Below are 26,693 nucleotides of genomic sequence, written 5' to 3' on the forward strand. Positions count from 1 at the left end.
TAGACCAAAAACAGTATTTTATTTATTACACCATATTGTAAACAATCACACAGTGCATTTTAAAATTCAACAACAAAATTTGTTTTCTATGGATTTTTATAGCAAACCTTATATAAAGTCAATGAGTTAATACAGGAGTAAAGATGAAGAATAGAATAATTTCTGAAAATGTCAAATTACAGCACTTGATACAAAGACAGATAACTATCTGTATCATAAAATTTTACATGCCACAAAACATTAACTTATAATTTTAAATATGCAGTAAAACATTTATTTTAAAAAAACATCAATGTTAATTTTATTATAAACCAGTGAATTACTCAGAGGAATATTTATTAAAACTTATTAAAAATCAGTAAATATTGCAACTGAGGTAAAAACTCTTTAAGTAAACAACACTATCTTTTATTGCAGCTAAAAAGTAAACAGAAGGGTAGACAACATTTTCTGACAACTTAGTCTACTCCTTGATATTCTGAAGCAGATTCAATAAATGTGATTCAATAACCTGTTGAACTAGAACAGATAGGTATTCAAGATCATTGCATTACTGATTACAAAATGTTTTTTAAAACCTATAGAATTCAACTTAACATACCCCACTTTATCCTAAAATAAATTTATTTCTAAGTAACATACACTTATAGTCTGAGGGCAATAATGGAATATAATATTTAAACTTCCAGAAGCTAGAACTTAGTCTGCCACTAACTCTGTAACTTTGTCCAAGTTACTGGACTTTGTGTCTTTCTATATTTGTGAAACTGAAGTTAAGCCCAGAGTATAAAGTTGTTTTAAGAAATAGAAAAAAGGAAATTATAAAGCATTTTAAAAATATGAAAATGTTAAGCACATCTTTTAAATAGACATGCTTTTATCCTTCAGTGACTAGTTGTTTGGGTTGGTAAAAAGTAACGGTAACAAAGTCATTTCTAGATTTTATAGGAATTTGTTGACTTTACCTACAGTTAAAAGTATATATCAGGAGGTAGATAAACTGCAATGATTTATGACTACAAATAATGAAAATGGTTTGGGCTACTGTAATATTTATAAAACTTTACTATAACGAAAACTGAGAGTTCTAAAATACTTACCACTTCTATAGCCCAGGGCTACAGCTAAATCCATAGAATTATATCCAGAGTCGGTTTCAATTGTTGGGTCAGCTCCATTTTCTAGACAAAAACAGAAAAAAAATCTACATAAATAAAATGAAAATTTGGATATGTGTGCCTATTGCTGGCTTATGTGCAAACTGCTAGGCAGAGTTTCAGCAAATTCAGAGGGTATGTTCAAGATGGTCTGACAAAGTACAGAGTATATGGAGTGCACAGAATTCATTTGGGGGTTGGAGAGAAGATACTTCAAGGAAATAGGTAACATACCCTAGAGCAGTGGAAACTCATAAACAACTAAAAACAAAACTTAAGCAGAAAGACATTCTGGAGAGAGCACACAAATAGTGGATTTAAACATGATTCCGAAGATAAGAAATTAGCTAGACAAATGCTCCAAGTGCAGATGAGATGTATGATGGAGCTACTTCTCACTGGGTAACTATGATGGTAGGTGCTCTAGGGTGAATAGCAGCAGGATTAACTCACTTAACAGTAATGATTCTCCTGAGTAATATCAGGGTAAGCTGGGTTGTAAAAAATAAAACGAAGATCTCACATGGCATTTTCTAAATAATTTTCACTTTTATCTGCTTACCTAAGAGCATTTTTACACATTTCACATGATTTCCATGTACAGCATAAAGCAAAGGTGTCCCCCCATTCTGCAAAAGAAAAAGATACTTTAGTTTTTCAGGGTGAGCAAGATTCAAATAAGTTCATGCTGTTTTAAGAAGTTTTACTAAGAATTGTACATCAAAAAGTAAGTTAATTTTAATGCTTTGTAAAGAATATTTAAATCAGAACTGAATATTGAGTTTAAGATATTACAAGTTAATTTTTCTTCCATGTATTTAGTAGAAGTACATCCTCCCAAAGCCATATCAACTCCAGAGTTTGCTAATTTTAAAATCAGTATTACTGACTCACCCAATCATATTCATTTACGTCAACTCCACAATCAAGCAGCATTTTGACAATATCTGTGTAGCCTTTACTACAGGCCAATGACAGTGCACTTTCTCGACCTTTTCCTAAAAGTTGGGGATCGGCACCCTGGCATAGAAAATGGAGGTAAAAGATTTTTCAATTAATTTAAACAAGAATATGCTTATTTCTGTCAATAATAATTACTGTTCAACACTTAAGTCCGGTGATATTCTGGAGTTAATAAAGAAGTAAGGCAAACTCTTTTATGGATGCTCTTGGTAACAAGACTGTCTGGATGCCCCTCCCCACTGCCTGAATCTTTATCCCTTCACTCTGGAGTCAAGTCACACCTCCTCCATGAAGCCTTCTTCTAAAACCCTGACAGTAATGCCATAGCCACTGCACTTTAGAGGGGGCTGGGCATTAAATTATCCCTTATTGAATCTTGTATGATGAGTCTCGACTCCCCAACTAGATCCCAGTTCCAGGAGAACAAGAAACACTCTTTATATATTTTTGTAGTCTCTACCATTGTATACTGGTATGGAGATAGAAAAACTTTACCAAAGACTTAACTGAACTTAAGTAACTGTCCATATACATTTTCTGAGGCATTTTCCTTACATTCTGAAGTAGAAACTCTACCACAGCTATTTGCCCATGTGCTGCAGCCCACATCAGAGGAGTAAATCCTTCTTCATCCGTGTGGTTGATAATGTTTTCTATTTAAAAGATAAGCAAAGTTGGTGATCTCATTAAACAGTCACATATTAATATCACTGTTAAAACACTGCCACTCTGCATGATATTGCAATTACAGATATAGGCTATTATACATTTTGTCAAAACCTAGAAAACTGTATGGTGCAAAGTGCAAACCATAACATAAACTATAGACCTTGGTTAGTAGCAATGCTTCAATGATTTATTCAGCAATTATAACAAATGTACCACACTAATGTAAGATGTTTAAATAAGGGACAATGTGGGAGGGGGAAAGGGTAGGTTATATGAAACTCCTCTACACTTTTTTTTTTTTAAGATTTATTTATTTAATTCCCACCCCTCCCCCAGTTGTCTGTTCTCTGTGTCTATTTGCTGCGTCTTGTTTCTTTGTCCGCTTCTGTTGTCGTCAGCAGCACGAGAAATGTGGGTGGCGCCATTCCTGGGCAGGCTGCACTTTCTTTCCCGCTGGGCGGCTCTCCTTACCGGTGCACTCCTTGTGTGTGGGGCTCCCGTACGCGGGCACACCCCTGCGTGTCACGGCACTCCTTGCACGCATCAGCACTGCGCCTGGGCCAGCTCCACACGGGTCAAGGAGGCCCGGGGTTTGAACTGCGGACCTCCCATGTGGTAGACGGATGCCCTAACCACTGGGCCAAGTCCGTTTCCCCGTCTACACTTTTGAAGTAAGTATTTTTTGAAACTTCTTTTAAAAATAAATATTATTATATGAAAAAAATAAAATGATTATATCACTTAATGAAGTTCGCTTTGTGCCAACTTTTGCTTGCTGAAGTTCTATGAAGTGTTATTTCAAAGTACAGTCTGAATATATTAAAATGTGCCTCAATGTACTTAGCTGCTTTGTACACCATATTATTAGAAGTAAAAACTACAAGATATAATATAATGCTCAGTACAATACAGTCAACAGAATGTGGGACTAAGAATCAGGAGACCAGAGTTTGAATCCTGGCTGTCACTTTCTAACAGTGCGAAACTGTGTTTTTGGATATGTCTATTACCAGCTTATGTGCAAATTCCTCCCATAAACCCTTTTCTCCAGTACACAGATGATACTTTTCCTACTTCAATGTGCAGCTGGGAAGGATCACAATAAAAGTGAGATTATATGATAGCCCTTAGCATTACATAAATATGATATTATTATTCTAAAAACTCCCAAATCTTATCAAATCTATATTCTATTCTATAGCTAATACTGCTACCTTTGAATTCTCTACTTCCTATGGTTTGCTAATGTAATATATGAATTAAGATTGAATAATCTGAAACAGTACCATGCAATTCCACTTTGAATCCCATTTTAGTCCCTAGACATAATCTATTAGGTATAAAGTCCATATTCCCACCCCACCCCCAATTTATTCAGATTGAGAACCAAAGCTCCATATATTTATAAATAAGGAGATAATTAATTAAGTAAGCAAGCCTTCCTTATAAGAGAATGAAATGACTAAAAAAACAAAACTCTTTTAACATGCTACTCTCTAGTCAATAAACAGTACTAGGAAAACTGGCTAATTTCTTGAAAAATGAAAATAAAATTTATCTTTACTTCTTTACACCAAAACACATTACATATGGATCAAAGATTGAAATATAAAAGAGGAACCCAGAGAAGTCCTAGAATAAATAATGGTTGACATTTTTTATAATCCTGGAGTGGGAAATCCTTTGTAAACAGGATATAACACCCAGATGCCATACACACACAAAATACATTTGCATGTATAAATTTTAAACCTCTGTCTATAAACATCATAAAGTTAAAGAAAAAAAATGACAAACTAGAAAAAATACATGCAGCAAAACAGAGAGCTAAAGTCCTTAATTTAGAAAGAGTTCAAGGAGAAAGTTTAGCTCAGTGGAGAAATTCCTGCCTTGAATATTCAAGGTCCCTGGTTCAATTCCTGACTCTTAGAGAAGTGATCCACTGGGTTATCAGACATCCAGCTGATAGAAAAAATTCATATAAATCAATATGTAACAGGCAAGTTACACAAAAAGAAATTCAAATAGACCATAATTTTTAAAATATGAATGAAACTGCTATGATATATCATTTTACCCATCAGATTAGAAAAAATTAAAGCCTGATAATAACCCTGTATCAGTGAGGGTATTGGATAATAGGAACTCTCAAACTGTGGTGAGGTCAAACTTTTTATACCCTTTGATACAGCAAATCTACTTGTAGGAATTTACCCTTCAGATATATTTTAATAGAATGCTGACATTACTGTTACTTAATAGTAACACACTGGAATCAACCACCAACAGAGTTAAGTATATAAAGAAATACTGTATGTGATAAAATGCAAAATTATAGAATTGTTAAAAGGAATGAAGTAGCTCTTTATGTGCTTATATGGAAAGATTTCCAAAACAGTAAGGAAAATAACAATATACAATTCACTTGTGTGAACAATAAAAAGCATATCAAAACTCTCACACATAGCCCAAGATATAGAGAAATTTTCTAGAAAAATTTTCTAGAAAGATAAGAAACTTTTAAGTGTTTGCTTTTGATAAGAAGTCTGGGGTAGTGAAAGAAGCTATAAGTTTTATACTTTAAAAACAATATCCATTGGGTCTTTTGCCTGGGGATAATACAACCATATATTTTTATTTTTTATACTTTCCTGTATTAAAATGAAACAGTAACAAATATAATAATTCTACTAAATTTGTTTTAAATAAATTATTGAAAATAGACGATTACCTTGTTCAATACGAGTAGCCAGATAGAGCATCTCCCCCTGAGCAGCCAACTGATGAACAGACAAGGCTGAAACAACATAATAAAAATGCTTTACGCATTCTGGAGCATACACTTTCATCATTCCATGGTTTACATTTGTAAAACAATTTACCTTTTCAAAACAAAACTATCACATTATTGTCTTAAATATATAATTCAAAACATATCCTAACATTAAATACCCATTCTGTAACTGAAAAGTGGCTCTTATATGTCATTTAAGAGAATTTTGACATCCACATATTGCTATTACCAATAAAATTTGTTCTAAAGAAATGGTTTAGATCACTTAATTTAAAAAAATCTTCTCTATTACCAAACTTATGAGTAAGACAGGTCTAAAGGACAAAGAGGCAGAGCGGGTGTAGCTCAGTGCTTGAGTGCTTGCTTTTTATGTACAAGTTCCTGGGTTTAATACCTGGTACCTCCTAAAAAAATAAAAATAAAAATTAAAAGACATGAAGTCTTTTTTCTTTCTTTATGGACTCCATCTATATAAAATGTAAACAAATCAATTTATAAAGATAAGATTTGATTAGTGGTTATGTAGGGCTAGGGAAGGCATGCTAAGGGGTGTGGAGTTTTTCTTTTTGAAGTAATGAAATATTTCTAAATTTTTTTTGTGATGATGAATGCACATTATGATTATACTAAAAGCCATTGATTATACACTTTTGAGCAATAGTATGCTATGTGAATATACCTCAGTAAAACTGCTTAATAAATAAATAGTTGTACAAGAATAGCCAGAAATAGCGGATATGTACATCAGGGGAAACAGAGATTGAGAGGTGAAGAATTTTCTTGTTTTGTCTATTTTTTATTTACTATTATTATTGAAAAATAATGAAAATGCTCTAATAATGATTGAAGTGATGAAGTCACAACAATACCACTGATTATATACTTTGGATGAACTGCATGCTTTATTAATATGTATCAGTAAAATTGATTTGTTAAAAAAAAGACATAGTGTCTGTTTTCTTTGTGTTGATTGAAACTCTTAATTTCAAGACATTATTTCTTAATATTAGGACTATGGTCATAAATAGAAAACTGGTCTTGAAACCAAATTCTTTAACCTAGGCCTAGTGGCTAACTAGCCATGTGACCTTGGATGTGTTTAAACATTTTTTATCTGTAGCATGAGGGATGTGAACCAGATGATCTCTAAGTATTTCTTTTCAGTTCAAAAATTCTATTTCTGGAATATTTTAAGATAGTCCTTTTATTATAAGACAATGTCAAACATGCATTATTCTTTGGGATTTCTCTTTAAAAATTAGTATCACATGATCCTTGATTTCAGTTAAGGAAAGGAATCAGGAGTCGTGTGCAAATTCATACGGCTAATAAAGGTGGTGGGAGTGAGTTATAGAGGAATAGGAAGGTTCTTCTAACTCAGTAGCTACAGCATGAAATTCAGAAGTCAGGAGGGATTTAATATTCCCAAAGGAAAGATACATATTTCACCACGCTTTAGAATATGGATATATCTACATTATAGTCTCAAATATAATTCTAACATCAAGTTGCTGCTAGCTAGTTCTATCTTTCTCTCATTAACATATGTATTCTATATAGAATATTTTCTAGTTTATACAGAAAATTTTCAATTAATTTTACTTCTAGAATGAGTCTACATGTTTTAAATGGTGGATTCATAGTTTTAAGAATGGTGGTTCCATAGTCACATTATTATATTTAAATCCAAAATTATAATAGAAACCATTCAGCTTTCACTACAAAATCTTAAGTTGACAAGTGATGTAGTTTATAAGTAAAATGTGAAGCCTTGTACTACACGAACCTCAAAACACAGTGCCTTGATTTGCTATGTTCAGAATAACCCAGTATTTTTATAGTAAAGCTATACAGATCTTTAAAAGTTAATATTTCAACTTGCTTTCATCAGAGAAACCTAGGCCAAGAAGTACTTAAATATCTGGTAACTAAAAAAAAAGTTTTTAAGTTACTAAAACTATTAGGACATCACGTAGGTTTTCAGAAGGAGAATATGTATTTAATAAAAATAATGCTTCAGGGAAGTAATTGTGGCTCAATCAGATGAGCTCCCACCTACCAAACGGGAGGCTCTTGGTTCGTGTCCCGGGCCTCCTAGCGAAGGCAGGCTTGCCGGCATGCGCAGAGTGCCGCCAGCCCACAGACACTGCAGAGAGCCAACTCAGCAAGGTGACGCAACAAAAAGAACGGAGACAAGCGAGAACACAAGAGCCCGCAGCGAATGGACAGAGAGCGGACAGCAAGCAAGCCTCAAGGTGGGGGAAAGGGAAATAAATACAAAGAAGAATGTACAGCTAATGGACAGAGAGAGCAGACAGCACACAAAAAGCAGCAAGGGGGGATAAAAAAAAATGCTTCATAGCCAAACTCTTGAAATCACTGTATTAATAATAAGAATATTTTATTACATCAATGGCAAATACTTACAATTCGCTAATAGAGGTGTGGTAGAGACCTCATTTCCTCTGTGCTTGTTGGTTAAAGTAGTTGACTGTTTTATGGGTGAGAAATGCTTTGTTGTAGAGGGAGTGTATACATGCCTTACTTGAATTCCAGGAGAAGGAGATGTATGGATATTGCATTCAGCTAAGTAAATGTAAACACATTAAGACAATATTTTAACAACAGAGAATTTCTGTAAGAGTTCTATGTCTATATTAAAAAAGAAATACATTAGGAACAATACTTCAATTTAAGTGCTTATCAAGTACATTTGCCATAAAAATATATATTCTCATAGTGAAGGTTTGGAAAAAAATTGTATTATTCTTGAGCCATTTCATTCTAAGATTATTCAAAAGATTATTATAAATTTAAGTCTAGCACGATGACAGACTTCACTGCATTAAAGCATCTGAAGTTACGCAAATTAAATATCCATGGAGCAAAGAATATTAAGTTAATCCATTTCTAAAAGGCACAGGATTTTTTTCTCTTTTGATTTGAAAAGGAACAATAAGGAACTAAGTTGGAGAGAGTCTATAAACAAACAATGCTTAGGCAAGAAATAATAAAAAACATGTACTTCCTTTAAAATAGACATTTATGCATAATTTCAAATTATTTAGTCTTGGTTTTTCTGAGATTCTGGAAAATCAAACTGAAAGATGACTTCCAAACTCAAAGTTTTATGATTAGAAAAACAACAACAAATAAACAAAAACAAATGCAGATATTTATACCATAACTTTCAACCTTTAAATAGGACAGATGCCACCTCCAGGTCAGAGTTAACCTGATCTTGAATATTTTTACTATCCTCTTCATTTAAGGACTTCACGAAACGAGAACAAACGTTCATATCAAATCGGTTAGGCAATATGAATTTCATTCCCATGGCAACACCCTGAGTTGCTCCTTCTTCTGAATTTGAGTCCAGCGGATGTTCTATTTTAATGTCTGGCATGCCAGTTAGACTATAATTGCTGGAACATTCTTCCACTTTCAGCTGGGCTCCAATATCCAGATTTGCTGATGTAGCCATGATTTCAACTGTAGTTTCAATAACTAAAAAACTTCATGATTTCCTCTTGGTTTTATAAGAGCTGTGCTCAAGAGTATCCTTGGAATTTGTATATATTTTTTAAACTCTGAAATCAAAACATTAAAAAAATTTAAAAATTGTATTTAATTTGGTTAAAAGAACACAAAATAATCATTTTCAATGTAGCCAAAAAATGTCTATTATAAGCATATATACATACTAGAAAGCATACAACATACAGAGATAGGGAAACCTGGGTATAAATTCAAGCTTCATCATTTATTAGGTATGTTAGGGGTTCTTAACCAGGGAACCACAGATCCCTTCAGTGGAGTCTGTGAGCTTGAATTGAAAAAAAACATTATCTTTTTCATCCTCTAACTGAAATCTAGCATTTCCTTCACTTATGAATGTATGCAATAAATAAATTACAGTAGTATTCATTTCACCTGACTGGCACAGGAGGTCCATGGACCAAAAAAGATTAAGAATCCCTGAGCTATGTGAACCTACCTATACAAGCCATGTAACCTCTCTAAGCCTCAGTATCATTTTTAAAATGGGGATACCACTATTAACTTCTGGGGAAGACCAAATCTTCCATCACTGGTTTCTAGGAAATTTTAATTATCTTTTTCCCTTTTCATATACCTGAATATTGCCAAATGAACCAAAGAGCAAGCTAAAATTGAAAATAAATTTTTGCGTTAAAACTTTAACCTCTGGGAGTGGATGTAGGTCAAGTGGTTGACCACCTTCCTATGCATGAGGTCCTGGGTTCAATCTCTGCCCTTAGAAATGGGATTGATTAGATTTTTTAGGTACCTCCTAAAAAATAAAATAAAATAAGCGAAACAAAAACAACTCTCACTGCTGAGTTGGCAGTGCTTGAGTGCTTGCTTCCCATGTATAAGGTCCTGGCTTTAATCCCTGGTATCCCCTAAAAAACAACAGCAACAAAAAACTGTAACCTCTCACCTGAAGTTTATTATTTTAACATGCCATATTTACATAAGTGGCTCTCAGGTGGAATTTAGGAAAAGAGATAACTCATGTTATACCCAAGTTTATTAACATTGTTATCTATAATGTCCATGATTTCTAGCAAGTGACAGACTTTACACAGATTTGGTTCTGGTGAAAAGAAGATAAAATCACCAGTTTAGATCAAATATTAGCAACTTAATATAAATAGGAAAATAAAGTAGGTAGATTATGGACTGGTTTCCTTTCCCTTAGCATCTCTAGGACATTAATATCGAAGTATAATTTTTGGATCTCAATCTTTGTAAGTATTCAGAAATAAGAATTGCTGAATAGCCTTTTTTCAAACACGGATTGTCAAGATATGAACTAAATAAAAGCAAACTCTCAAAGCATAAATTATAAGCACATCTTATTGAATCATTTATTATTGTTGTAAAATGAATTTTCAGTTAGGTAACTTCACTGGCACATTCCTATGGACCATAACATAACTTTAAGGGAAATTTTATTACTGTACCTAAAATTTCTTCTTAAAAAATGAAAAAACCAAGACATACATTTGACCAAGATATATATTCACTTAAGACAGAAAGAAAATTAGTAACATCCACTTAATTTTTTAATGCTAGAGTTTACTGCCTTTGTCAGAAGTTACGACAGGTTGTAGGATGTTTTAAAATTGGAATTAAAAGAGAAAAATGCATCAGGGTCACAGAGGAGTAGGGATCAGCAAACCATACATTTAAAGATAACCCTTTTCTGAGGCGGTTTTAAAACATCTTAAAAATTGATCCTTATAGCAAGTAGGGTAGGTTAGCATTACATCCACAAAAAAAAGAGGAGGAAAAGGAAGATCACAGGTTATGAGCTCTTCTGACTTCTACTCTATCACTCTCTTCATTAGAACGAAAAGCAACACTAAACTAATCCAAAACTTCCACTGGGCAGTGGGGGGGTGGGAGGGTTAAAGAAATAGATTAATCTTTGCAAACACGATACTCGGTCCTACCAGGTTCTCAATAAATATTTTCTGATCTCAGCTTTAACAATTTAAAATTTTTCCTATCCTGAAATGATTCCACACGATGTTCAACATCCGTTGATCTGATCTGGCTGTTCATTCTCAACACTACTAATAACTACTCTTCATCCCTGGACAGACAAATCATTAAAGTTTTCGAGATTCACTTTATTTATCTACAAAATGCAGGTGTTGAAACAGGAATCTCTAATATCCTTTCCAACTCTAAACGTCGTTCATGTTATAAACATGGATAGATGGCTTTTAGAGTAAATGCGCTTGGGGAGAAAAGGAATGGTTATCTTGGCATTCCTCTAGGGATGACAAAGTTGAGTAGTAATACTGAAGAGAAGGGGGGGGGGGGGGGGGAGGGCTGTGTGGAGATGTCCCAAAAGAGAAAGTGGCGAGAAAAAGACTGAAAGCCATTTACAGCTAGGATCATTTCGATCTATCAGAGCCCAGGAATGAAGGGAATGATGGGGAAGCCCAACGAGATAAAGTAGGTAATCGCGCTACTTCCTTTCCCAGGGGATGCTCATAACACGGGCCCCGCTCCTAATTCTAGAATTGTCCTGCAAGGAGAGGAAGGTGCTATGAAATGAATGATGCCTCACAGGCGACAAGTGTCCCGGCGTCCCAGGACAGGAGCTCGCCGGTAGGGAGACTGTTGAATGGAGGGAAGTTCGCGCGGTCGCCACCGGCCAGTTCTGCCCGAGAAGTCCCAGCGCGGCTCAGATACAGAGAGGCAGAAACTCTCGCTCACCCGCGACGGGCGGGTCCCAAGGACAGGGGCAGGAGGACCACCGGGTGGGATGTAAAGGCCTCGCAACCACCTTCGACAGAAGAGAGGGAGTCAGGCCCTTCCACCTGCGGCCAGATTCACTACAGGCCCCCAAAATCGAGCCTGTTTTGGCCGCGACGTCACTTCCGATTTCTTCTTTCGCCTTCTGGCAAAAAGAAGTTCCGTATCTTTGCAGCTGAACGGACTTCCAGGTTTTTCATCCGCTGCTACGTTACTACCCGCGCACAACAGCTGTAGGGCCAGCTAAATTGACGTCTCAAGGTTACTTGAGAAAGGTCCAAATCTCTTCCTCCCGTTACACCACCTCTTCCCCATAGCTCCGCCCATCTGACCGACCTCTGCGCCACCAGAACTGAGGGGACCTCCTACGTCATCTTCTCGCGACGGGTCTGGTCGTTCCGTACGCGGTGTGTCATGGCAGCTCCTACGAGAGTCCGCGTGGTTTTCAGCAAGTGAGCCAGTGCGATCCAGGGGAGGGAGCTGACAGAGTACAAGAAACTCTAGTTGGAGGTGGGGTGCCTAGGCATACCCTCACGACCTGGAGAAGGTAGGTGAAGACAGCTCCCATTGGCCCAGGCTCACATTGGGCCTTCCCGTAGTATCCGGCATGCTCTTGTGGGGCTTCAGCCTCCGCAGGTATAATAGGTAAATTCCGTAACCTACCTCTCAGAATTCCCAAAATTTAACTTCGACTCAGATTTCCCTCTTCTAAAACCGCCTCCTTTTCTGTTACCCACACCGTCTTCTGTTTCCCAAACCTCCTTTTCCCTATTAACAGTTCCCAGAATAACTCGAAGCTTTCCCAAGGCAACTGCCATATTGCCATCTGTCTACTGTGTGGAGCCCTCCGTTTCGAATGTTCGCCCCTTGTGTTCCGCCCCCGCCCCCTTTCCGGCCTTGCGCACATCTTAAATGGTCAATCTGTTCTGTTACCTTTCAAGGCCCAGCGGAAATGGCCCCTTTCTTTGCATCTTTCCGGGAACCTCCCAGTGAAAATAAAAAATCTCCCTCTTCTGAGCTCTAAGCCCTCTTTACATTATTCATAGCATTTATTTGGTACTCTGTATTGTTTTGTAGTAGTATCTATTATTCAGTTAATCCCAGTTTCTCAGTTTCTGACCTCTCTCCATCTTCGTTTTCAAAACATTTCTTGCCTCCAGACCTTTGTATAGTGTTCCTCTGACCCCATGAAATGCTGTTCCTCACCTTAATCTGGCAAACCTCTGCTCTTCGCTTCTTCACTGTGTAGCTTTAAACTATTTCAGGCAGAGTTAGGTACTCCTTCTCCTGTGTACTGTATACAGGGATAAAATAAGACCTCGGAGCCACATCTGACCCTTGCCTGTTTTTATGTAGCCAGTGAGCTAAGAATGATTTTTACAGGCGCACATTTCTTTACAATCTATTTGATGGCCAGAAACAAAACGTTTGAGCTCCAATTAAGTGAAATTTTGTCTCCCTCCAAAAGAATTCCATTTTTCTCATTTGTAAACAAAAATTGTACTTCATTAGAATTATTTTTTGCATTTTGTCATTAAAAAATGGGGAACATTCATTTTCTTTCTTGTACCTACGTTCATTTTCTTTCTTGTAACTTGATATTTAACCACATAACATTCTCCATTTTGCTTCTTAACCCATAAAGCCTAAAATATTTAGTCTGGCCCTTTACAGAAAAAGTTTGCTAACCACTGCTCTACAGCATTGTTCATATTATAGACACCACTTGCGATTTTAATTTCTTGTTTTCCCATAGAACTCACACAATGCTTCCTTTCCTTCCACAAACATTCTTTGGACACTTTTTATCTTCTAAACATGAAATATTCAGTTTAACTGGTAAAAGGCCTAAAGAGATCTTTACATTATGATTATGTGCATTAACAGATACATACTGAGTCAAAGAGGAGCATAGAAGACAGGCCCCTGATCCAGCCTAGGGGATCTGAGAAGTTTTTTGGAGGACATGGTCCCTGAGGTAAGCCTTAAATGATTACCAGAAAGTAGATGAGAGAGGGCATTCCTGGCAGAGGGGGGAAATGAGCAGACATTGAAGCAAGAAAAAGCATGTCATGTTTAGGGAATGACAAGAGGTAAGGCAGAAAGGTAGGCATCGGCCAGATCACAGAGAGCCTTAACCATGTTACTGAGCTGGGATCTTATTTTCTTATTTTTAGCAAAGGCCGGGTTTGCACTGTAGTTATATTATTCCAGTGGCTACTTGGAAGATGGATGGGGGAGTTAGGGAAACCTTAGAATAGTGCTGTGCTATTTTGGTAAATGAGAGGGCCTGAATTAGGGCAGTCAAAGACGGGATAGAGAAGAAGACATGATGAAGTTTAGAAAGGTTTGTGGGGAAACCGACTTTGGCCCAGTGGTTAGGGCGTTGGTCTACCACATGGGAGGTCCGCGGTTCAAGCCCCGGGCCTCCTTGACCCGAGTGGAGCTGGCCCATGGGCAGTGCTGATGCGTGCAAGGAGTGCTGATGCGCGCAAGGAGTGCCCTGCCACACAGGGGTGTCCCCCGCGTAGGGGAGTCCCACGTGCAAGGAGTGCACCCATAGGGAGAGCCGCCCCAGCGCGAAGGAGGGAACAGCCTGCCGAGGAATGGCGCCGCCCACACTTCCCGTGCCGCTGACGACAGCAGAAGCGGACAAAGAAACAAGACGCAGCAAAAAGACATAGAAAAACAGACAACCGGGGGAGGGGAGGGGAATTAAATAAATAAAAATAAATCTTTAAAAAAAAAAAAAAGGTTTGTGAAGTAAAATCAGCCAATTTTGTTAACTTTTTTGATGTTAGGAGTGAGGGAGAAGGACAAGTCAGGGCTGAGTCCACATTCCTAGCTGGTGCTAATTACCAGATGAAAAGGAGACTTTGGGAGTATGTACTCCATAGATGTTGAAATTATATTGTTTTCTCACATGGCCCTGTTTCTGAGTAATGTTTAGTGATGTTGGAGGAGCTGGGGTGAGAGTCAGCAGTTTCTTGGGAGTTGAACTGAGAAGCTTGGAATTAAGGTCCTCAAGGTGTCTAGGGCTGCTTGAGCCCATGGACTGACTGACTTTTCCTTCTGCCTTGAGAGCTTTTCACTCAGATAAGTATGTGGCCTGCTGTCTCATTTCCTTTAGGTCTCTGCTGAAATGCTACCTTATCAGAGAACTTTCCTGACCATTCTCATCCCCTGTTCCCTTTTTTCTGGTTTATTTTTGTTCTTAGTATTCTCATTACCACATGTAATTGTTCTCTCTCTTTCTCCTTCTACCAAGAATGTAAAGCCAGAAATTTTGAGAGTTTTGTTTTCTGCATTAGCCCTAGGGCCTAGCAAATCCCTGGTGCACAGGAAGTGATTGGTTAATAGTTGTTGAAGGGGCCAGCCTTTGAGCAACAGTGACGCAAGATGGCAGCCACCATGGGCTCGGGCAATTTATGAAAACCAAATATATAGCCTTAAAATAGAATGTGTTCCTAAATACCCAGAAACATCCCCCTTGGTAAAATTTGTAACAAAAAGAAATATGAGTGGAGTTAATATTTCTGATGGAGTGGTGGCCCTAAGAGCCATATCAGTGCTAGCAAAATCGCAGAATTCATATAGCATCAAAGTTGTCCTACAAGAACACTGGCTCCTAATGATATCTAAGGAAAATATGAAACTCCCTTAGCCACCTAAGGACAGTGTTACAGCAATTAATCCAAAAGAAAAACCATAGGCCCTTCCCTCACCCCATTCGATTTAAGCAGTTTTCAATTTCCACAGTAGTAAGTTTTCTAGATATGACCTGTAGAGCTCAAAGTACTGGCAAGGAAGCTCCCATTCAAAGGTATTTTATCCTAAGATATTGTAAATGATGCTGATTGTTTGCCCATTTGAAATATATAAGATATGCTAGAATAAATCATACTGTCAGTGTAACCACTGTTCATAGAATTGACCTTCTGGGATCAGGAAAGTATACTTAAATTGGTTCCCATCATAATTGGTGGGGCACATCTAATTCAACTGTGAGAATGACACACCACATAATCACCTTGCTGCTGATTAATGGCCTGGGGTCTCTGCCTTCTCCCCCATCCCTTCCTCCTACCTTCCTCCTTCCCTCCCTACCTGCAACAGCCCTCCAGACTGGGGTGGCTTAGAATAGATACGAAGGTTTCAGATTGCAATCTGTGGGACTACTGCTCTGTGTGTGTGGGTGCCTTGTCTCTACCTCCCGGTTCCCCAATTTCTTTTTTTTTTTTAGTCTTAAATGACTCCCCCTTCCAAGCCATGATTCTTTTCCCCCCTCTCTTCCATTACTACCCTTGACTGAAGAATAGATTGTAACCCTGCATGCTCCCTTCTGAAATTGGCCTTTGGTGAGGAATTCTTTCAGGGCTTTCCCCATCTTGTCCCCCTTCCACCCACCTTTATTGAGGGGTGCTGCTTTTCCTTCCTTCTCCTGAAGGCCCTTCCTGCACTGTCACCACTCAGCATTTTCCAAAACACTTCCTTGCTTTGACCAGAAGCCATCAGGTAAGATTGGAAAGAGTCTCTGACCTTCCTTATTTAGTTTTGGAACCAAATTTCTTTATTCTCCACCAGCCTGGGAAATGAAAAGTGTGTCCTCAGGCCTGGCACTCTCTGCCCTTTTTTTTTTTTGGAGTATTGAACCGAGGACCTTGTATGTGGGAAGCTAGTGCTCAACCACTGAGCTATACCTGCTCCCTGGTGTATTTTTCTCAGCTCAGGTTTTTTGTTTTTGTTTTTTGTCTTTATTTATTTTTTTAATATTACATTCAAACAATATGAGGTCCCCATATACCCCCCAACCCCCTTACCCCACTCCTCCCCCTAAAACAACAACCCCCTCCATCATCATGAGACATTCATTGCATTTGGTGAATACATCTCTGAGCACCGCTGCACTTCATGGTCAGTGGTCCACACCATAGCCCACACTCTCCCACAGTCCACCCAGTGGGCCATGGGAGGACATATAATGTCCTGAAACTGTCCCTGCAGCACCACCCAGGACAACTCCAAGTCCCAAAAACGCCCCCACATCACATCTCTTCCTCCCACTCCCTACCCCCAGCAGCCACCATGTCCACTTTCTCCACATCAATGCCACATTTTCTTCCATTACTAATCACAATAGTTCATGAATAGATTATCAGTAAGTCCACTCTAATCCCTACTCTATTCCTCTATCCTGGGGACCTTAGAATGGTTGTGTCCACTCCACATCTATATCAGGAGGGGCCTTAGATTCCACAAGGATGCTGGATGCAATTCTCCTGCTTTCAGTTGTAGGCACTCGTCGCTCCCTGGTGTGGTGGTTGACCATCTTCACCTCCATGTTCAGCTCAGGTTTTGATATGGTGAAAAGAACAATCACCAGGGTTGCTCAGACCTGCCACCTCTCAAAGTCCTCTCAGGTTAAACTTGGAGAAAGGCCGCATAAAGACTTTTTGTAAGCACACATAATCCCTCTGAATTGTTTTTTGTTTTTGTAACTATTTACTTTTAAAAATTGAAAAAGTTTTAAACAAAGTTGTTGAATGAATGAATGAGATCTAGATTTCTTCCCCTTTTCCCTCTTTCAAAATCTCTTTAAACATTTGAAAAAAAAAAAAAAAAGATATACCAAAGCAGGTTTAGAAAAATTTTGTTATATTTTAAATCTCTACTGTTAACAAATTCTTACTTTTAGCTTCCACACAAAATGAAGCCCGGGACAGATAATTTCCTCCAGTGGCTGTGTCACCCCCCAGCGCCCCCTCTCCTTGTGATTTACAACTCTTAATCTCCCTATAAACAGGGAAGTGTTGAGGGATTAATTTGCCTCAAAGAATTTATGAGATTTATTAGAACTGTAGTAGCCGTAGGGTAAGTTACATCTGATTAAGCATTTAGATTCAAATCTTGCCTGTTGGGGTCTCCAGCCCTCCAAGGGTTGGGCCTCCACAGAGCACACCAAGCCTCAAAAGTTGCTTTTATAATGCCAGCATAGTGGGTGAAGAAGTAGGTTGATCCTCTCTTCTTGCCAAAATTATAGCTTTTTAGAATTAAAGGAAATATTAAGGTTCACTTGTCTTCAAGGCAAAAACAGTTTACTGGTTTTAAAAATTTCTGCTTCACATAAGAGGCACTTAGGTCTTTCAGATATGTAAAAGTGTGTCGTATTACCTACCTTGCTTAAACTTCTCACTCTTGTGTACAGGATTCTCAGTGGTCTTACTGCTCTCCAGCGGAATGTCTGATCAGCGACCCTGGGCTAAAAGTGCCTATTGACTGCCTTTCTCTTCTTAGAACCAGCCAAACTCCTTCCTGCCTGTAGGGCTTTGCCCTTGTCCCTTGACCCGGAATACTCACCTCCCAAGTCTCCCCTTGATCAATGCTTTCTGCCACCCCTTAAAGGCCTTTCCTTACCTCTCTAACTAAAATGGCCTCTCTCTGTTATTTCATTGCTTTGTTAATTTCCTCATGGCATTTATTCCAGAGTTCAATGATTATCTTGTATATTTGTTTCATGTATTCTCCATTTTCTCACTCAAGATGAAAAGTTTCGTGTGTACAGAGCCCTGTCTGTTTTACTTCCCATTGTGTCCCCAGTGCCTAGAACAGCATCTTACGCATTGTAGGTGCTTGAATGAACAGAAAGCTTTTCTCCCCTTTTAATCATGATTGCTGTATTTTATCAAAACAGCCTTTAAAATATGGCACACCTATTGATTTGGTGTTGCTGATACACTGTTTCAGGCTCCTGAGAATAGATACTGAGCATCACCACTGGAATCATTCACCTTTATCACAGTCCCTAAATTGAGTTTGTTGTAAATGGATGATTCTGGAAAGACATTTTGGCTTAATCACATGCTAATTAAAAGTTCATTAACTTAGAACTTAATTTCAGGATTTGCTTTATTCTTTCTTTTCCCTATTCTTAAAAAAATAATTAATTTATTTTAAGCTTTTATATCAAATCATTAGCTTTGCTTTCCTTTCTTCTTGGTATTTTCACAGAAAGTCATATCCCTACACTATATTCTTAGATGTTAAATTTAGTTTTTGCATTTTCAGTTTCACCTTAATGTTTTCTAGTGTCAAAAGTGAAAACTATAATAAGCCAGTATGCTTCTCTTTGCTTTAGCTACCAGAAAATTGAGCCATATTTATTCCCAAGTATGGTAAACTGGTCTGTAAGGTATGCGGATATTTGTTTACAGCTTCTTTGTTCAGCTTAGCAGACTGTGCAGTGTGCCAGGCCTGATTTGTATTCTTCCTGCTTCCTTTTAACTGTCTCTTCTGGTTTATAATTAAATGGTTTGTTGGTTACTAGTCTATAAGCTATCACAGAGTCTGTTCAAAGAAAGCAGAAGGAAAATCACAACTATTTGTACAGGTATATGAATAATATGTGTATAAAAATATCTTCTTTTTCAGACTTAAGGCAAAATTACTATAATTATTTCTAATATCAATTCCAAACTATTGACTCTTGGACAACAGTGCAATTATATGAAATCATGGCTGGATATAAGCCTGTAGTTATTCAGACATATCCTATACTTGGTGAAAAAATTACCCAAGATACATTGTACTGGAACAACTATAAGGTAAGTATGAGCAATAATAGGGGGTGAGGGGATTTGCAGTGATGCCAATTCCTCCAGGTTATATTATACTTTGGATAATCTAGTTGAAATAGTCTATAGGCAGCTTAGAGTTTGGGCTGATAATTTGATAACTGATAATTTTCTTGGATTTTATATAAAAATTCACATGGTAAGCCATGCATGTAACCATTTTCTTGCCTAGCACAAAGTAGAGGATTAGTCAACGCCAAATGAATTAAATTTTGGAATTTGACTCTTACACACAAGAAGATATGTTTTTGCCTTTCTTTATCTAAGGAACAAGTAGTATGAAATTTTTCCACACCATCTATTATAAAGATGAACAGCTAAATAGAAAAATGGAAAAAGTTTGGGATTAGGAGGTTAAGGAAAAAATATAAATGGCCAGTAAATACATGAAAAGAATTACAACTTTACACATAATTAAAGAAATAGAAATTATAACAGTAACTCAGATACTATTTTTCTTCTTTTACATTGGCACAAATGAAAATTTTTGGTCACGATTACGACTCAAGGGAGGGAAATAGGGCAGAATTTTTGGAGGGCAATTTGGCAATATCAAGATAGAAAAAAAAACCCCACTTTTTGATCATGCAGTCTCACAGCTTGGAATTTAATGACAATAACAAGTTTGCTGAGATATATATATATATAAAGATGTTCATTAAAATATTACTTATAAGAAATCTTGGAAAACCTATGTCCATAAATAGTGTACTTAAAAGTTAGCCAAGATGTGTTAAGTTAAAAAACAATGCACAATGGCCTACATGGTATGATCTTTGTGTCAGTTAAAAAATATGTGGTTAAATAAATGAACAATACTAATACGTGGTGTTAATAATAGAGAGTATATGGAAAAATATGCTAAATGTACACTGTGGACCATAGTTAGTGGTAATAGTCTGATGATATTCTTTCATAATCTGTAACAAATGTTCCACAACAATGGAAGGTATTGATGGAGGGCTGATATATGGGGATTCTGTACATTATGCATAATTGTTTTGTAAGCTCACAACTTCTCTAATAAAAATATGTATTGAAAAAATACATATATGTATGGTTAAATATATGTTGGTGTAGGCATAACTTTTGCCTCCCTGGGTAGGAATCACTGGAAACTCAACAGCTAAAGAGGAAGAGTGAGGTGTGGCTTTGTAATTGTATATATATATTTTTCTTGAATCTGGGTGCTGGGATTATGGACCATTTTTGAGGTCTTCATACTTCTATATTGAACACAACTTCATAAAAGTTACTTAAGAACAAAAATTGTTAGAAATTATGTAATGCTTAAATTTATCTTATCACTTATAACTACTAATACTGTATACTATTTTTCATTAAGACCCCTGTTCAGATTAAGGAGTTTGGTGCAGTGTCAAAAGTAGACTTTTCTCCGCAGCCTCCATATAATTATGCTGTCACAGCGTCCTCCAGGGTAAGTGTAATATTAAAGTAAATTTTTTTCTCTTATATAGTTTATATATGCTACTGATCCTGAACTGTCTGGTGAAATACTATGTTTTTTATCTTGTGGTAGATTCACATTTATGGCCGATACTCTCAGGAACCTATAAAAACTTTCTCCCGATTTAAAGACACAGCATACTGTGCTACGTTTCGACATGATGGTCGACTGCTTGTGGCTGGCAGTGAAGATAGCAGAGTTCAACTTTTTGATATAACTGGGAGGGCACCCCTCAGACAGTTTGAAGGCCATACAAAGTAAGAGTTGGTTTTTATGTGTTCTTTTTTGGTTTTGTTTTGTTTTAAGCTCTGTTCTTTCTCTGGGCTTTGAATAAAAACAGAGGGCAGTTCTTTGAAGAGCTGTATGTACTTTATTTCCTAGTTATTCTGTCTCTTTATTGAGATTTTCATGTTGTTCATTCCTTGTTTTCCCAATATCCTTTAGTTCTTTCTCTGTTTACCTTTATGTCCTTAAGCAGAGAGAAGTTTTTTTGTTTTTTTTTTGTTTTGTTTTTTGTCTTTTTCCAGTATGTCCAAAGTCTGGTATTTTTCAATGATGGTTTCTAGTTTTTGTCTAACTTCCTTAGATGGGTCCTCATTTCCTGTTTCTTTGACTTGTTAACTTTTGTTATGCCCTTTACATTTTAGTATATTTTTTAAGTGTTTAACTCCAGGATTTAGTTCCTGAGCTGTCTGCTGCTTACATTCCTATCCAGTTAGTGTTATGACAGATTTCCTTGAGTGCCAGGGGCTAACAAAAACAAACCAATGCAAAAACCACCTTTCATAGTTTTTGCAAATTGGCTCTGGTTTGCTGGTATTCTTTGTAGAGTTCATTCAGCCCTTCTATCAAGAAGATGAGTCCCAGGTGAAAGTGAAGTGCAGCAGTCCTCTCTGTCTTTTCTGAGCCTGCCTCTAGTCTCCATTTACTCAGAGACCTGCTGTTTCACTCGCCTGCAGTGAGCCAGAGATGCATTTCCTAGATTGGCATCACATATAGGCACCCCAGGATGCACAGAGTGGTTACTCTGCTCTCTCTAGGCTCTACACAGCACCCAGGAGGGGGATGGGGTAGGACCAGCAAGGGTGCCATGAGCCTTTCCTAACTTTTTTTCCCTAAGCTCCATTTTCTTTATTTAGCACTTGCTCTGTTACTGTAAGCCTTTTACTGTTTTCTGGAGATTTGAGGGAGAGTGGCCTCCTGGAGTGTCTTAGGCTGCCGTCTTGGGCACCTGCTTGAAAATGGCCCTTCAAAGACGGGGTGCTTAATGTGGGTCCCACAGTACAGTTTCATGGGGCTCATGACTTTCCTAAAATGGCATGTAACATTTTAGAAAAGGTACATGTATCTATGGAGATACTCTATAGCTTTCATTAATCTCAAAGGGGTCTGTGAACCACTTGCTATTGTGAGCCACTGAGAGCTCTGTAGGCCTAGACTATATTAGAAGTTCTCTCTCTTTTTTTTTAAGATTTATTTCTTTTTCTCCCCTCCCCCCCTTACCCCCTGTTGTCTGCTCTCTGTGTCCATTCGCTGTGTGTTCTTCTGTGACTGCTTCTATCCTTATTAGCAACACCGGGAATCTGTTTCGTTCTGTTGCATCATCTTGTTGTGTCAGCTCTCTGTGTGTGCAGCACCATTCTTGGGCAGGCTGCACTTTGTTTTGTGCTGGGCGGCTCTCCTTACGGGGCACACTCTTGCGTGTGGGGCTCCCCTACATGGGGGACACCCCTGCGTGGCATGGCACTCCTTGCGCGCATCAGCACTGTGCATGGGCCAGCTCCACATGGGTCAAGGAGGCCTGGGGTTTGAACCGTGGACCTCCCATGTGGTAGGCGGACGCCCTATCCATTGGGCCAAGTCCGCTTCCCTTTATTTTTATTTATTTCTCCCCCGCCCCGCCCCCCATTCCCCTCGTTGTCTACTCTCTGTCCATTTGCTGTGTGTTTGTCTGTGTCTGCTTATATTCTCATTTGACAGCTCTGGGAACTGATCCTGGGACCTTCCGGAGTGGGAGAAAGGTGATTACTCTCTTGTACCACCTCATCTCCCTGTTCTACTACGTCTTCTTATTTTCTTTCCTCTGTGTTTCTTGTTGCATCATCTTGCTGCACCAGCTCTCCGCATCGGCCAGCCCTCCTGCGCAGGGTGGCTTTCCCATGCAGAGCAGCACTCTTGCATGGGACCATGTTCCTGCATGGACCAGCTCTCCATGTGGGCCAGCTCACCGTGTGGGCCACCTTGACGTCACCAGGAGGCCCTGGGCATGGAACCCTGGACCTCCTATATGGCCGACAGGAGCCCATTTGGTTGAGCCACATCTGTTTCCCTAGAAGTTCTCTTTTTGAAGTCAAGTTAGGTGGATTTTCTTTTTTTCATAGATTTGTAGTATTTTGTCTGTTGATGAATTTGATGGTCAGGGCAATTTTATCTTATAACTTTGTTTTCAGGATTATTAAGGTCATCGTTGAAATTTGCTATTAATTTAAAATTTCGAGAGTGTTTTTAAAAATATACAGTGAGGATAGTCTTACTCTATCAATGAAACATTTAAAATACAACAGAAATTCACTTGACATGATCCTACGTAGCGACAAGTCTTTTTAGATTTATTTGAAGAGCAACCTTTAAAAAAAAAAGATGTATTTATTTATTTAACCCCCTTCCCCATTGTCTGCTCTCTCTGTGTCTGCTTGTCTCTTTAGGTGGCATCAGGTACTGATCTTGGGACCTTATGGAGTGGGAAAGGTGCTTAATCTTTTGCACCACCTTAGCTCACTGGTCTGCTGCATCTCTTACTGTCTTTCCTCTGTGTCTCTTTTTGTTGCATCATCTTGCTGCGCGAGCTCTCTGCTCAGGCCATCTTGCTGTGCAGGCCAGCATTCCTGTACGGGTCACCACTACGCTCAGGCCAGCTCACCACATGGGGCTAGCACTCTGTGTGGTCCTGCTCTCCACTCAGGCCAGCCTACCTGTTTATATCTGAGCCAGCTTCACTTCACCAGGATGCCCTGGGAATTGAACCCTGGGCCTCCTGTATAGTAGAAGGGAGCCCAGTTGCTGGAACCACACTGCTTCCCAAGAGCAGCGCTTTTTGAAGTTTTTAAAATTAAGGAAAAGTACCTTGGCTCCAGCATTTAGAACATTGATTTTCATTAAACAGCTAAGTGAAATTATTATATTGGAAAATATAATTTTAAGACTATTATTTAATACTCTTATTAACTTCATAGTACAGAGAGATTTAAATTTTAATATTTGCTTGAAGGACAAACACCTGTTCTAAAGGTTATTTCCTTCCCCTTCTCTCTCATGACCTCTCCCTACAATTATTCCCTGAAATTGACCTGCTTTCTTGTGTTACTTGGAGAAAGGAGAGTTTTGTTTATGTTAGAAGATGTCAGAAATATAAATATTTTTTCTTGCTTTTTGATGTAGTTATCTTTGATCTTTCAGAGCAGTTCATACAGTAGACTTTACAGCTGACAAATACCATGTAGTCTCTGGGGCTGATGATTATACAGTTAAATTATGGGATATTCCAAACTCCAAAGAGATACTGATGTTCAAAGAACATTCTGATTATGTGAGGTGTGGATGTGCTAGCAAACTGAACTCAGATCTCTTTGTAACAGGTTGGTGAACTCTTCTTTTTCTTCTGAAGTAGATAATCTTATTGTGGTATACTTTAATATTGCTGGTATTCTTTTGGAGTAGAGAGGCTTAAATTTTTTTTATAAAGGAATATATTTCTTTTTAGCCAATTGTTTTGTTTTCTTTTTCTTTTGGTAGAGGTTCTTGATGTCCTCTAGATGTGTTTGGAAACATAAGGCTGCTTTGAAAACAGACTGCCAGAACTGTAATGGGTTTAGTACCCTGGTTTCCACAGTGCCTCCAGCAGCCAAGAAGTAGACAGTGTAGTGCAATCTGTGTGGGTGCAAGTGCAGAGGGGGGTGCAAGTATAGGGAATCCCAAACTACTCAGTAGTGAGCGGTAGTCTGAGGATAGGAATGGTTTTAAGATTGAGCAAATGAGGTTCTGTGTAGTACTGTATAGTACTTCTTCAGAAACAATCAGTGGTAGTAGAGGGTTTGAGATGATGTCTTCATAAATGTACATGTGTCTTTTAAAAATTTTATCTAAGGATTTTCCTCTTAAAATTTTTATGTCTCTGTGTGTATATGTATATGTGTATATACATATATATGTTGTAATCATTGAAACCCACAGTAACGTGAAAATTGACATTTTAGGGTCATATGATCATACTGTGAAGGTGTTTGATGCACGAATAAATAAGAGTGTTATTTCTGTTGAACATGGACAGCCAGTAGAGAGTGTCCTGCTTTTTCCATCTGAAAGTCTTCTGGTGTCAGCAGGTATTTGTTTTTAAATGTTTTCACAATTATTGTTCGTCTTGAGTTAGGTATTACACTTGCATTACATAGCTATGTTTTTACTCAGGCAATTGGTAAGTGGATTAGGCGAGCAGTTATTTATTGAGGACTTACTGTGAGTCAGGCACTGTGCTGTTACAAAGATGTCATCTCAGATATCCCAGTGATCCTACAAGGTTGTTACCTTTCTTCCTATTTTATAGCTAAGGAAATCGTTTTAACTAATTTGTTCAAGGCAAAGCTGGTAAAATCACAGATCTGAAATCCCAGAACTTGAGAGAGCCTACTATTTATATATAACTCTTGTGCCATCTTGTCTGACCCCAGAAATAACAGGTCTTATTCCTTTCCATTGCTACCTAAGAGATCTGTGGCAGCTCTTGAAAACAAAGTTGGAACTGAGGTGTTTTTTGGTTATGTTGAGCGTAGTGCATTTTCATGATTGTAATGGAAGAAGTAAATTCGTTTTTTTCATTTGTCAATAAAGTAAAAATTAATGTGTGTTGACATTTGAAGAATTTTTAGGTAGTATGAATACTTGAATAGCATACATGTGGCTGTGCATGTAGCCTTTTTAAAGCTTAATTTTAGGATCCAAGTAGAAATTTATCTGTTTTATACTCTTTTCCAAGGACCTATTTAATTTAATAATCTATCAGTAACTTGTCAGACATACCTATTTTTCTTGCTTTTATTTTGAGAAATGGAAATCAGGTCAAGATGAAGAAGGAGAATAGAAAACTATATGCAAAATCTCTGCTGTGTTACTGGCTAATTGTGTGACCTTGAGCAATCACTTAAATTCTCTAGACCTTGAAAATGAGAAATTGAACTAGATCAGTATTTTCAAACTTAATCCTTCTCTTCTGCTCTCACATGCAAGTAAGGAGATAGGACCCATGAATTGGGTTCCAGGCCCTGGTCCCCAATCAGAATAGGTCTTCAGCTTGAATAAGAACAAACTTAATTTCTCCTCTAACCCTTCTTCTATTTTACCTTCTAGATGTTTGCTTAAGATTTTGTTGAAAGAAAAGATGCTGGATTTAAAATTTCTTTTAAAAATTGAGTTAAATTACTTCTAAGAATCTTTCCAACTCTTAGATTAAAAGTTAAAGGGAAGTTGTTCAGTTTCGTTGGAATTCATAAAATTTTTAGGAAGTAAACTCAACTCTACATTGTATATTTCCATGTTTATATAAACTTTTCTTTTAAATAATGATTTATTATTTTCTTAAAATAATCTGTTTTGGCTATACTTCTATCAGGTGCCTCTGTGCACTTTACAAATATAAAATTATGTAATCATGATAACAGTTCTGT

General features: G+C 37.7%; 2 protein-coding genes across 5 annotated transcripts in view; one reads left to right on the forward strand and one right to left on the reverse strand.

The window, feature by feature from the left end:
• Positions 1 to 12,714, reverse strand: ANKRA2 (ankyrin repeat family A member 2). Of its 3 annotated transcripts, none has more exons than XM_023587253.3 (9): positions 12,214 to 12,714; positions 8,779 to 9,173; positions 8,011 to 8,169; positions 5,521 to 5,586; positions 2,676 to 2,773; positions 2,052 to 2,177; positions 1,720 to 1,786; positions 1,101 to 1,181; positions 1 to 519 (listed from the first exon to the last, which is right to left on the reverse strand). In XM_023587253.3, the coding sequence occupies exons 2-9, from the start codon at positions 9,065 to 9,067 to the stop codon at positions 464 to 466; spliced, it is 942 nt and encodes a 313-aa protein (XP_023443021.2). In that variant the 5' UTR covers positions 9,068 to 9,173; positions 12,214 to 12,714; the 3' UTR covers positions 1 to 463. The 3 variants fall into 3 exon arrangements, with proteins under 3 accessions (XP_023443021.2, XP_004447139.2, XP_004447138.2); XM_004447082.5 differs by having other exon boundaries at positions 11,839 to 12,232; XM_004447081.5 differs by having other exon boundaries at positions 11,690 to 12,232.
• The window catches only part of UTP15 (UTP15 small subunit processome component), a 21,974-nt gene continuing 7,515 nt past the window's right edge, over positions 12,235 to 26,693 (forward strand). The window contains exons 1-7 of one of the 2 annotated variants that reach the window (XM_004447079.5): positions 12,268 to 12,424; positions 13,765 to 13,855; positions 19,306 to 19,478; positions 20,854 to 20,946; positions 21,049 to 21,233; positions 24,433 to 24,611; positions 25,230 to 25,355. In XM_004447079.5, the coding sequence (XP_004447136.1) occupies positions 19,389 to 19,478; positions 20,854 to 20,946; positions 21,049 to 21,233; positions 24,433 to 24,611; positions 25,230 to 25,355 (673 nt within the window). In that variant the 5' untranslated portion in view covers positions 12,268 to 12,424; positions 13,765 to 13,855; positions 19,306 to 19,388. Of the gene's footprint in view, positions 12,425 to 13,764; positions 13,856 to 19,305; positions 19,479 to 20,853; positions 20,947 to 21,048; positions 21,234 to 24,432; positions 24,612 to 25,229; positions 25,356 to 26,693 lie in introns of both variants that reach the window. The other variant, XM_004447080.4, reaches the window with a different exon arrangement.

The sequence above is a fragment of the Dasypus novemcinctus genome, chromosome 2 (assembly GCF_030445035.2).
Source record: "Dasypus novemcinctus isolate mDasNov1 chromosome 2, mDasNov1.1.hap2, whole genome shotgun sequence".
Taxonomy (NCBI): Eukaryota; Metazoa; Chordata; class Mammalia; order Cingulata; family Dasypodidae; genus Dasypus; species Dasypus novemcinctus.

Bases quoted from the DNA above. Each gene is read 5' to 3' on its own strand.
- ANKRA2 (XM_023587253.3), bottom strand. From the start codon at position 9,067: ATGGCTACATCAGCAAATCTGGATATTGGAGCCCAGCTGAAAGTGGAA. The intron at 5,587-8,010 runs GTAAGTATTTGC...ATGTTGTTTCAG, and splicing joins CACACCTCTATTAGCGAATT to CCTTGTCTGTTCATCAGTTG. The intron at 2,178-2,675 runs GTAAGGAAAATG...TTTCTATGCCAG, and splicing joins TAGAGTTTCTACTTCAGAAT to GGTGCCGATCCCCAACTTTT.